General features: G+C 38.3%; 1 protein-coding gene across 1 annotated transcript; it reads right to left on the bottom strand.

Annotated features, from left to right (window-relative positions):
- Positions 1-200: 200 nt before the first annotated feature.
- fgg (fibrinogen gamma chain) lies at positions 201-3,678 on the bottom strand (the record flags this gene model as incomplete). Its single annotated transcript, XM_080028707.1, has 9 exons — positions 201-388; positions 768-1,045; positions 1,186-1,370; positions 1,536-1,669; positions 2,055-2,185; positions 2,901-2,985; positions 3,161-3,344; positions 3,471-3,518; positions 3,616-3,678. 9 exons carry the CDS (start codon positions 3,676-3,678, stop codon positions 201-203), a joined length of 1,296 nt encoding a protein of 431 aa, XP_079884833.1.
- Positions 3,679-12,928: the final 9,250 nt, after the last annotated feature.

The following is a 12,928-nucleotide window of genomic DNA, read 5'->3' as shown; positions in this document are numbered from 1 at the left end:
CAGATTATCAAGAGGCAAATGTGAACATCAGTGTTGCTGGGTGGTTTCAGCAACAACAACAAAAAGAAAAGAAAAAAGAAGCACACATTGCAAAGTTAGTCATTTTACCACGGAGGCATGTTCATTAACTGGTCTAGGTGCTTTGTGCTGAACGCCTTGACAGCAGCCTCAAGGGACCACAATTACATAAATGTACTTTTTTAAGCATCTCCAAGTCCGCCAAACTGTTTGACCCCGGCCTGCTGTCCACCGCCTGCTGTGATGCGGCTGAGGGGAATGAGCTTCATGGTGGTCTCCTTCAGGGAGTACCAGCGGTTATGCCATGTCACCCAAATAATGCCGTTGTCAAAGCCAAATTCACCTGCATCCTTTTCTGTGTACCTGCCACCTGGAGAAGGAGAGCACAGACAGTTCAGAGTGGCCCCTTAATGATTTAAACAACATGTGTGCTTTGATAAAAGTGTTGTGTTTGTGCTGGCCTTAAATGTGTCAAATAAAGGTGGATTCAGCGATTGTGCAGAATGCTTGTTGTCAAAATCCATTCTTTTATAAATCAGTGAATATCTACGTTAGGCCCCTTTGTTTACTTACCCATTTAGAGAGCCAAGGCTGTGGTTAAACACACAGTACAGACCGATAGTGGATCATGAGAAGATATTCACTTATTTTGACAAAAAGTGATTTGAGAACAAGTATTCTCTAGAATTGCTGACTTCACCTTTAAACACCAATCAATTGCTTTTGCTCTGGGTTGGAACTGGTCTTACCTGTGTAGTATTTGCCGTTCAAATGTGCAGCATGGCATCTGTTCATCCACCAGCCAGAGCCATCCTGCCGTGCACAGTTGCCGTCATACTTGTCGTTGTCCTTGTCGAAGGTGCTGAACTGCATGCCGTTGTGAGACGTGTAGAACTTGTCGCTGGGATCGTCACCAAAGTCATAGCCATCAAAAGCATCTCCAGCATCACCGCCAAAGTAGTAGCCGTACGTCATACGGTAACTGTCGATCTCAGGCCCAACTCTGAACATGGTGTAGTCGGCATACCTGGAGAAAGGAGGCCACAGGGAGGATCAGTGTTAGCTTCTGGAAACCTCATCATAAAGGTCATATTTGCCTGGCCAGTGTGTCCCTTTGCTCCCCTCTTACACAATCTGTTATCAATGCCTGTGTCTGTGTGTACTTACTTTGTGTTGCCTTCCCAGTCAACCAGCTCTATCCTCAGCACAGTTGGGATGGTTGTACCGGTAGACAGCAGATGGATCTTCTCGTTACCGAGCCAGAACTCAGTGGTGTCATCTGGGGAAAGATAACCAAAGCCATTCTTGTACTGGGTCCAGTCCTTGTGGAAGTCCACACTGCCGTCGCGTCTCTGTAGACAAAAAAAGAAGGGATCAGTGTCAAAATGTAGGCCTTTTAATGCAAAGTATAGACAAGCATTTTCTTCTGATAATTAAGTACTACAAAAATAATGAATAGGTATCAATGTGACAGCAGTATGAAGCCATTTTTCATGGATAGTTTGTGTGAGGCGTACCCTCTGTATAACTGTGAAGCCGCGTCCAAAGCTGTCAATCTCACAGTAGACCAGGAACTGTTCGGGGGCTTTGGCAGGCTTCACATAGTAAAGACCACTGACGGTCACACCTTTGTTTGCAATATCCTGGCAGTCTGATGAAAATATGTAAGAATATACATTATTATAAATGTCATAATAAAACTTAAAGACTTATCTGTTTCATTCCCGACTTTGTGAGCTGTTTATTATAAATCTAAACCAAAATTCTAACAGTTTTATATGACACATTTTCCTGTGTTGTTTGGACGTATATTTCGAGTGATTATGTCCATATTTCTTGTAATTGTATAGTTTAGAAATCTATTTTGTATGGTCACAGCTAGAAATAGGTTTACTCTGTAGTGATGTCCCATATTGATTTTAGTAGTTAACTAAACAACACCATACAAGGACACATGTTGTGCAGATGATTCAGGATTGAGAAACCTTGTGAAATGGGAATGACCTGAGGTTGAATCAATCGATTTTTTTTTTTACCTGTTCCTGTGGTGGGCTGGATCTCAACTGAGTCTTTGCAGGGCTCGGTGCACTTCTGCTGCAGCTGAACGGAGAGTGTTTTCAAATCGGTCATTCTCCTCTCGTTGCTTGCAACTATATTCTGAAGCTCACTGGAACAGATGGAAACAAATATGAGTTTAATTACTATTACATGCAAAGTAATTTGATCAAGTTTCTTACACAGTGATTATGAAGTTCAAAACTATTAAGTGAAAAACATCAGAAAAAATTGAGTGGGTGGAATATTGACCCATGACATGTGTTCAGTCCTCACTGCGTGGGAGAGTTACACTGGTGTGCATTGACCTGAAGGTGTGGGCGGTTGGGCGGTTGAGAGAAGTAAAACATAAATATCTAAAGTATCAAAGTTAAAAGTACTCAGTGGCTTTAGTTTGATATACTCTTACATTATAGTATATGCATACTTATTAATACTAATGCCATCATGGGAAAGAAACACTCTCTGGCAAAACTGCTATGGTTTTGATTTGATACATTGAACATGTTTTGATTAATCCAAAAAAACGCATCGCGTTTATAACATATTTATATATTGTGGATAAAACATTCTGAAAATTAGTAAGCACAGCTGTGGAATGAATATATTTTGTATAATGTAAAAGTAGTATTGCTGTTATTGAAAGTTTATGAATGGATAGCCCCTAGAGATGAGCCATCTCTTTAAGACAAAGCATAAAGTAACATGTGAAAGAAATAGTTAGTAAAGAGTAGTTAAGAGCAGTTCTTGAGAAGAATGTAGCTTGGTTACTTTGGTGTGAAGGTTTCATGTCAAATGGCATAATTTCAGTGCTTAGGTTAACTTACAAAATTTGCTGTTCCTGTGCGATAATGGTCTTTTCAAATCGCTGAATATCATCACGCATGTTTGATGACCTTTTGATGTTTGGGTCTGAAATACAAAGTCAAAACATTCACCACATTTTAGTAATACATCAAAAGTATTGGCAACTGTTTGAGTCAAGCAAAGTCAAATGAGGTAGTTCAAAGAACACTTTTAAAAAACGGCACATGCTGCAGAGGAATTTCAAGTAGGTAAATAACAGATTTTATTGAGTGTGTGGTACCTTGTGTGGATTTTTGAGCTGAAATAGTAGAATCTTGCATGTGTTGAATTGTTGCTTCGGCTCCGTTGGTCAAATTTGCAACTGCATCAAGTATGTCTTGCATATTGTCCAAATCATTGGTCACCCTTGACATATACGTACTCATATAATCACTTACTCCACATGTAGTAGGACAGTATTTTCCCTGTATACAGAAGGCAAGTCAAAGAAAAAACATTGATGATAGTGTGTTCAAAAACATATACATATACAGTATAATGCACACAGCAAAAACATATACATTTTTTATTTTTTTTTATTGCAAACTTACGAAGCCGTCATTTCTTTGGCATGTGTCGTAGCCGTCTCCTCTGGTTTGCTACACACACAAAGAAAAAAGACAAAACATTCTTAGATTCTCGAGCTCATAATAAACTGTGTTTGTGAAAAAAACAAGCTTAAATTCAGTGACTTACAGCTGATGAGAAGGAGAAAAGTAATAGGAGTCCTCCTGCGATTGAAAGAAGCGATGGAGCCATGTTGCTGGGTCCACCAGTTGTGGTCTTGTCTTCCTGGAGAATGAGTAGCTGCTGGACTCTGTGGGATATTTATCCGATCAAGGTCCTCAGTTCTGTGTTTGATAAGGGGGTTCATATGCAAACATCCCTTTGCCTGTGCTGGGACAAAGCTATGACTCAAATGTCCAACATTATTGGTCATGTCCCAGATTTGACGGGCCAGAAATGGAATGCTTTGGTCTATTAGAACACAGCTGTGTGTATGCCGGTAAAGATGACAACGCAAATTCAATAGAATGATGACATAGCTTTTTATGTCAAGTGAGCAATGGCATTTTTTATTATGTAACTTGGACTTGGTCGGTCAAACTGAGATTGTCCCAGTTAAGAACTATGATTGGACTACAGTTTATTTATTTATTCTTACTCATCAAATGCTTATAAAAAATAAAAAAACAACGACTGCATGAGACATTGCTTCAATACAACAGAGAAGTGCAATTACAAATGGATGAACAAATTGTTTGTGAAACAAGAACATAACATGTCCTTGGAAAATACTTATTTCAAATTGGGCAGCGGGTTTCAGTCAGTTCACATTAAGTCAATAATGTTAGTTAGACTTAGTTAGTCACATATTATGCTAAATGCACTTTTTAAATGTGTTCTAACATATCCATGGGTCCACGGTGTGCCTAGAGACTGCCAAAATATTTAAAAAAATAACAATCTCTCCTTTTCTCACTCTCCCCCTTTCTGAAAAACCCACCCCTCCCCCCCAATATACTCCAGTCATAATTCTCGCCAACTATTACGTAATAGTCGGCACAGCCACATCCCCATATTTTCTTTATATGTCCATGCTTCCCCCCCACATTAGTAACCAGAAACGTCCACTGTGCAGTAGTCTATGATAATCCCACCCCCCCATTTCTTATTGGTCCACGGCCCCGAAATCCGATGGAAAATTTTCCGAGCGACAGCCATGTTGTTTTCACCGCTAAGCGACAAGATGCCCGTAGTACAGCCTGAATGTTACATACACCAACACAGAATGCTTTTTAACATGACAAAGGATGGGAAGATATTCCTGTAGAAATCAAACTTTGAAGCTACTGTTTTCACTGGTTTTAATCATGTCAGGTCATGTCAAACTGTTCAAAGTATGGCTTAGCTCCGGGTAAACACTGTGTTCGCAGTCATGCAGTGTCTCTCTAGTATCGCGAGAGCACGGCAGAGACGGTGGGAGAGCCCCATGGACATATAAAGAAAGCCCGGCATAGAGGTGGGAGGGGCCAGCCAGATCACAGGCTGCAGACACAAATATAGGTCATCCTGAGACCAAAGGACAATCAGGGTATAGAGGCTTGCTACAATAAATGATCTGAAAGGGTTTTTCAGCAAACATCTAAAAAAATAAGTATTAGGGACTATTTAGACCATATAAAATTGACAGCAAAGTGCATAATATGGGAGCTTTAAATATAAGAAGCTCGTTTCAGCTAGAAAGCAAAACAAAATGGAAAAACCTTGAGAAAAATAAAAACCAAACAATATTTGTGGTAAATTCAAATTATGATGAAGTCACATTGTAAGGCAATATAATGAGATTTTTGGTGGACATTTAGTTTTTGTGTTATTATTTTGATATGGAGAGTCGAAATTTTAAGAATGTAAGCAAACTCAAATTTAAACACACTACCGCAATGTTTTTAATTTAGTAGCAGTAGGCTACTTTCCCCCCACCAAACCAAATGACGGATTTCGACACAGGAGTTTCTGATTTCCCACCAAGAGTCAACGTTTTAAACATGATGACCAAGGTCTCCTTATCATAAATAGTAGGTATTTGAAGCCAAACCATGTTTCACAAACCTTAACCAAGTTGCCAATTTGACTTACACAGTCAGAACTTTCTCTCACTTTTTCAGATGGTCTCATAGTTTCAAATAAAGTTATCTATAACATCCCATAACCATGCTTTTTTCCCCTCTGCAGTGAAAATTGGCTTCCATTTGAATACATGATTCCAAATCAGGGTTTGAGTCATGTAATTTCAAGATAATCATAGCAGCAGTACACACTGTTGAGATGGAAACCAGTTATGGAGTAAACACTAAACAGGCAACAACACCTACATAGGTTGCAGTTATGTTGATGGTGCTGACTTGGCTGCACTGGCAGGTATAACCACTAGTGGGAGTGGGACCACAATAAACCTAGAAAAATCTAGCTCACACTCAAATTCAAAAAGACCCTATAATATAGCATCCAGAACACATATATGTAGTTCTGGTGAAGAGAAACATACACGTATGGGAAATAAAGTTGTATAATACAAAAACACAACAAACAACAACAACACTGTTGCCATAACATTTTATTTGCGATCTGTGAGACAAGGCATATTTTGACAAATGTCCCCAAGAAATTAAATTTGACTAACAACAACACTAACCTTTAATTGATGGACTGCTTTTATGATTTAATACATTTGTGTAGATGTGTATCTGTTTATTTGTGTATCTGCTTTAATCTAAATATAACACCTTTAATAAGATGTTCTTCATGGAAAGTTCACACGTTTTATTTCACAACAACTGGAAAGCTATAGTGCGTAACTTTTTCAGATAAATGTATGTCATTGCCAACAAGTTGACGCAAAGTTGATTAAGCCTATCAGTTCCACAAAACTCTCTGTATTGCTCAGTATTGCAGTGTTTAAAAACTGGTGTTGCCCCCGGATACTGGCGCAGGAGCTCAGGAAAATCCTAAGAAGCACCCAAAAGATTTTTCATGTTGTTGATTCTACTGCTAAGAAAAAACATGGATGTACAGCAGAAGGTATAAAATCACCAAGGTACCTTACCTCATGTAGATGCGCTGACAGTGTTGTTGTTATTCCTCAAAATTCCTCATGGGGACAACAGAAGTTACGCTCTATAGCTTCAATCATTTGCTTCCTCCTGTCTGCAGGAAAATCAATTTCAACATGTTTTTCTCTGAGAAAACAAAGCAGGATTCTCATAGGATTAAATTGCAAGAAGCCTCTAACAAATCATATAAGAAAATCATGCTGTAAATTAATTATTAATGACTTCTTATTCAAACCCCAAACATGCCAGACAAGAGAGGTGGGCTAATGGGCAAATGGAGGCACACGTACATGCAGCTGCTTAGCACTCCACAAATCGATAGGCAGTGCACTGAATTTCGTTGTATGACTCATGCAATGACAATAAAGGAATCTATATTTAATCTTTAATTGTGCCTTAATGATATGCACTTTACCAGTTGAGCTACTGGGGTTCCCCCTACATACATATACATTGATAAAACATTAAGTCACATGCAATCCATCTAGAATAATTTAATTTGGAATGTTATGCTTGACGTTTTTATAAAAACACCCTCTAAATAAATCTGAAGGAAATTTACGTTCTACGATGCAAGTAAAAAAGAAAAAAATCATGAAAACACATTTATTATGGGCATTTTGTACTGCTTTCATCCCTAAAAATTAATAAAGGATTCAGTATTTTTCCTACATTAAAGGTGAAGTAAGCGATTTATTTATGTTAATATAAGTGTTAAATCGCTCTTTATTCATACAGTGATCCCTTATATAGTGTGCGCGTTTCATAAAGCCGATCTCTCAGTCACTCGCTCTGCATGTAATCAGCAAATAAACTTTTCGGGGATCCCACTACTGATAACCAATCAGAAGAGAGAACGCTACAAACCGGCACCCGTCTCACTGCTGGTGCACGTGCAGAGCGACAGATGGGTGAAAGTGTATGCACCTACAATGGCGGAGCAGGTAAACGTCCTTCCCAATGTCTGTTTTGATGGTTTTTATCATGTTTTATCACACTTATGGATCTGAAATTATGCTAGATAACTTGCTGCTTGAAGACCGCACTGCATTAATGTGGTGACCTGGGGACGAGGGAGGGGACTGCTAACTGCAGTCACTGACAGGAAGTTAGTTAACTGACCATTCCGCTAACTGAACCTTTAATTTAATTGGAAATAATGATGAATTATTCAGGCTGTGGCCCTGAATAATCAATCATTCAATGTCAGGCAAAGAAAAAAAAAGTCACAGTCATGCATGATTTGAAGGACAACAAGTGATGAAATCTAAGCACATAATTGTCAGGAACCTGGCTGCAACGAATTAAGAAAGAACAAGAGTATGATGAAATTTAGATCAGAAATTCACTCTGGCGCTGTATTCCTGGTGGTCATCACTGTACTGTGGATGATTTTACTCAAAGAGAGACAGAAATTGCTCATACGCATTGCCCATTATGGTATGTTGGTATGTCGATGTAAATGTTATGGCATTCACATACAGTATATTATTTCACATTATTTCACGTCACCTCCTGTCATGAACAATAAAAAGGAAATACATCACCTTCGACACAGATGAGTTTTAAGGCCTCTTTTCTATCCCACATTAGCACCGCAAATGTTTCTCTTCTGTTGTGTTTCTTTTCTTTTTTGACTGAGGAATGTTTGCAGTCATTTTCATACCGTCCAAGGACATATCAATTCAATATTTTTTGGACTGTGCAGTTGGTGATAATGGTTCTACGGTGTGCTCCGGTCAAACACGCCTCTTTTTATTACATCAAAACAAACTGTGCTGATACATGTGGCAGAATAAAGCTTAATAGCGCTTCATGTGTTGACATTAGATGATAAATCTTACCTTAACTACCCCTGTGTGACCCGGTTTTTATTATGTGGGGGGAAAAAAACAGGCCCTGGACAAATACGAAGCCTCGCTGACCTGAGAATGAACTGCCAGGCCCGCGAACCTAAACAGTGCTGAACTTTTGCTGAACTGGCCTCTTTCTGTCAAAGCACCAGATGGAAAGTGTCTCTTTCTTCCTTTAAGTGCCATGAAGACATGCGCTCTCTGTCTGAACACAGTGTCAGGTAAGTGTGTCATGTGGTAAGTGTCATGTTAAGATATGCTTTGGTGTTTTCAGACACTGATGCCAAGTTGACATTCTCACATTGTTTGTTCGTTTTCAAGAGGCAAATAAACAAGATTTCTTTTTTGAGTGTGGCAGCTGCAATTCCCAAATGTTTACCCTGTCAATCCAACCATAGTTCTAAGGTGGTGAATTATTATTTTTAAAGAAAACAACGGAAATACATCCATCAGTGATCCAACATTAAAGCTATAGTGCGTAACTTTTCATATTAAATGAATGACGCTTACATTAAAGCCATCACCAAATGAGTAGACACAAAATTGATCAAGCCTATCAGCTCCACAAAACTCTCTCTGTATTTTTTAGTATAGCAGCAGTTGTTAAGAAAAAAACATGGACGTACAGCAGAAAGTATGAGACCCATGCACAATCACCAAAGGCATACGTACCTTGTGTACATTTGTTGACAGTGTTGCTGTAATTATTCAGAATTACTCATGGGGGCAACAGAAATGACGCACTATAGCTTTAAGTTTCAAGGCTAAAAAACAACACAAGTCAAAGGTGGTGTGACCAGGCATTAAACTTAAAGACCCTTGTAAGGGTTCCCCTATGGCCCCAACTATAAGCCTGGTGCCATTTGACCACAGTGTAAATCTCCCCAAGACAGGGGGCAAAGGTTTGTTATAATGCTGCCTCTGGGTTCAACTGGTGGTCACAGACGGTAAGTCGACTCAGCTGAACGTGGTTTTGAATGAAACATGCAGCCGTGTTGACTCTCCAATGTCTACACGCCATGAAATACTTTATTAGGTATGCCATCTTACAAAAAAAACATTTTATAGGATGCTGAAGTTTTTAATGGTTATGTTGATAAGCTAATAAGCTGACCTGGATAGGCTTCTATTTATATTAGCACTGCCATATAGATTTATTGTACTTGCTTTTTACAGCCAGTTGGCAGTGGGTTCACTCGGTCATGGAGCTGCGCAGCAAGACAAATGTGGCCCATATATTTCCTGTTTCTACTAGTATATCTGGTATAGGGCGTATGTAGAGTAACAGTGTAATGTTGGCCATTTATAACTATGATAGATTGATATAGTAGCTATCCTGCCTTGTGTCTCTTGGTCAAACAATGATAAAATAAAGATAAAGATATCAGGTCAAACTACATCAGTTGTTACCTTGAGAATTCCAATGTTTTACAGCTGTTTAAGGTGATTACTTACAATTGATTAGCACAAGGGATTTCCATAATTTTTTTATTGCTTTCAAGGATTTTTAATTTTTTTAAACTGTGGCCACTGTATGAAGGCTTACTTAGGAGTCAGGCAAAAGTATATTTAAGTACTGGAAACAAGAACAATCTTTAAGTAATTAAAGGGAAAGTTAAGTATTTTGGAAGTGGGGATTGTATCAGGTACTAGTTAGTCTGTTACCTTATGGAGATAGTGGTCAATGCAGTCATTTCAATGAGATTGGGAGAGACATTGCTGTAGCAGAAGTCAGCCTTGTACTGTTGCAGAGGGGGCCAACCAAAAAACAATGTTTCGCCTTATACATATATGCTTACCTAAATAAATATATGTCAGTGATTCTTGAGAAGTGGGACAAAACAGGGTGCAATGTTGAAAAAATACAAACCCTATGTTTAGTATCCAACATATACTAAGCTACTGAGCTAAGGTTTGACACAAACTCCCAGCTGTTGTCCTTTTTATCAAAATGGGCGTTTTACCTTGCCATTAAAAGGGCTTTTTAGCTTGCCTTTCCTTATTTTCTGTCAACACCGTCAGACACCAAAAAACACAAACTAATTTTCCCTCAATTAATGCTAGACCCATGAGATGTATAGTGATCACAAATATTCACCAAAACTGATAGAGGCCACGAAAAATATTTTCAAAATGTAAATGAATATAATATTTTTTGATTTCTGACGGTGTTGACATATTTAAATATGTCAACAAGGTCAGATATAAAAAAAAAAAGTTTCTTAAACAGAACAAATATAGTTTTTCTAGTAGCAGTTTGTGTTGTCTGTTGATGATAGGTGCTAGTATGAACTACTTCAGGAAAATAAAATGATCGAAACATTTCAAAAAACTTCTTCAGAAATTGTAAGTCGGTGTTGACGTATCATGGTTGTGACGCAGGACTTTCAAGATTTGTAACTACAACACTTATCAGAGCCTGTCTGACTCTTATGTACTCTGCAGAGGTAGATTGTGACAAGAGGTCCTTCAAAGTGACAGCTGCCCCTTATTTTGGCTGATTTTCTTACATTTTAATGGATTGTCTGACGGTGGTGACAAAAAGTGTCCCACCACTTTGAAACCATATGAAACATGAATGTGTTGAAGAAAAACTGTTTTTATTGATATGAGCGATTATTTAGTGTTGCATTTGATGAAAAAAGCACCTTTTAATCATTAAAGTACATTTTTAATAGGTTTTATTGCATATGAAAGATTGAAACCTTCTCTGAGGACACACTGTTTTGGACGTTGTGAGAAGATAACAAGTGTCATATATTTGACATAATAATGATAAAATTAAATTTAAGGGGATAATTGTGCTCCAGACATTCTATTCTTAATCCCTAATAACATCTACAATTTTAAATATTTTTATTATTAAAGATAACAGCAGTTACATATGGAAGACGGCCTTATGTCCCGGTGTTCAAGAATCACTGATATACGCTCAATTATACACTAGATTTAGGATTTTTTCACTGCTGGTTTGCAGACTGATACGTTGCACTGCACTGGCAAGAGTTGGCGTAGTAATACAAGGTCAAACTACGTTCAAACTATGGTCAAAACTGTTTTAGGGCTGGCTCCCTCTGCAAGAGTATAATGCTGACTTCTGCTACGGTGACGTCTCCCAAAACTTTTTAAAATTACTGCACTGACCGCCAATTCCATAAGGTAATATACTTACTATGCATAAGTACCTCATACAACACCACTTCAAAAATACTGAACTATCCTTTTAATTTGACTATTTACATTTTGTGAAACTTTATTTTTTACTCAACTATGTGATTTTTTTTACACTAGGGGAGAGTGGCCTAAGTTGTGCATTTTGGAAGTTGTTCCACCCCTTGTTTCTAGAAAACCGTGGAAGAAATTGGAAATGTGACCACATATTTAAGAAGAGCCATCCATTGGACTCATCCTGTAAAGAAGGGAGACACAAGGAATAAGATATAAGCACATTTAAGCTCAAAAAACTGTGTTTTGCCTTTCAAAGTAAAATTTCCATGATCAAGGTTTTTTGATTATTGTGTCTGAACAATTATAGACAAGTTTGAAAACATTTGACACATGTTTTAGTGCTTTGGTATGCTACATTTTGAGTCTATACAGTTAGCACGATGTCAGCCCTAAACTGCTGCATCATGCTTATTATCCAAAATTCTGGGGATGGGGTGATTTGTGCCAAAGGGCCTGGGTGAGTTATAAGTAAGTAAGTAAGTAAAATGTATTTATAAAAGCACATTTATGACAGTTTGCACTGTCCAAAGTGCTGTACATAGTGCATTCAGTAGGTAAACAATGAAGGTAAAATAACAATAACCAAAATAAAAGACGTAAAGCCCATACATCCACATAAACACAGATAGTAGTGCAGAGGTAAGATAGTTAATGGGGAGGAAACACCAGGGTGTACATATGGGTTTTGAGCCTTGATTTAAAGGCAGAAATGTAGGGGAATCACATTTGTCAGGTGGCAGTTGGTTCCACAAGCACAGAGCAACTAGTGCAAAGTACATTTCTGAGAGTTGTGCCAGTGGCATGGCTGTATACGCTGGTCACCAAAAGAAAGTGATTGTCTACAGTAGCTCAGAAGAGAGTGACATCTCAATTCCACTTAACGACACCACTGATGAGAGTTCAGATGGCCAGAAAGATGATGATGGTGACTTTGTCATTGTGAGCTTTGCAGGTAAAACCATTAGATCTGCTAGGCCTTGTTTAAGAAAATTGTCCTTCAATCTTTGTCAACTATTTACTTTAAATAAACCTTAAATAAGTAATTGTCTAATGGATTTGTCTTGCTTTACAGTTTATGAGATATATAGCAATGGCACAATTCACCCCATGGTATTCTCTCCAACCGCACAACTTACACCACACCGGGGGCAAGTTGTGCATCAAGACAACTTTTTTTCCGAAAGCTATATTTCTTCAACAGTTTATTCCAGATCCAAAGTTTGTATTGCCAGGGATGCACAACACCCTGAAATATATGTACATATTTGAGTTGGAGACTTTACTGTCAAGGCCTCACTTTAAAGTCACTTTGAG

This window comes from Ammodytes marinus (genome assembly GCF_949987685.1).
Source record: "Ammodytes marinus genome assembly, chromosome: 6".
Lineage (NCBI taxonomy): Eukaryota > Metazoa > Chordata > Actinopteri > Uranoscopiformes > Ammodytidae > Ammodytes > Ammodytes marinus.
Note: the sequence above shows the minus strand (reverse complement) of the source record. Positions and strands in the feature narration are given on the sequence as shown.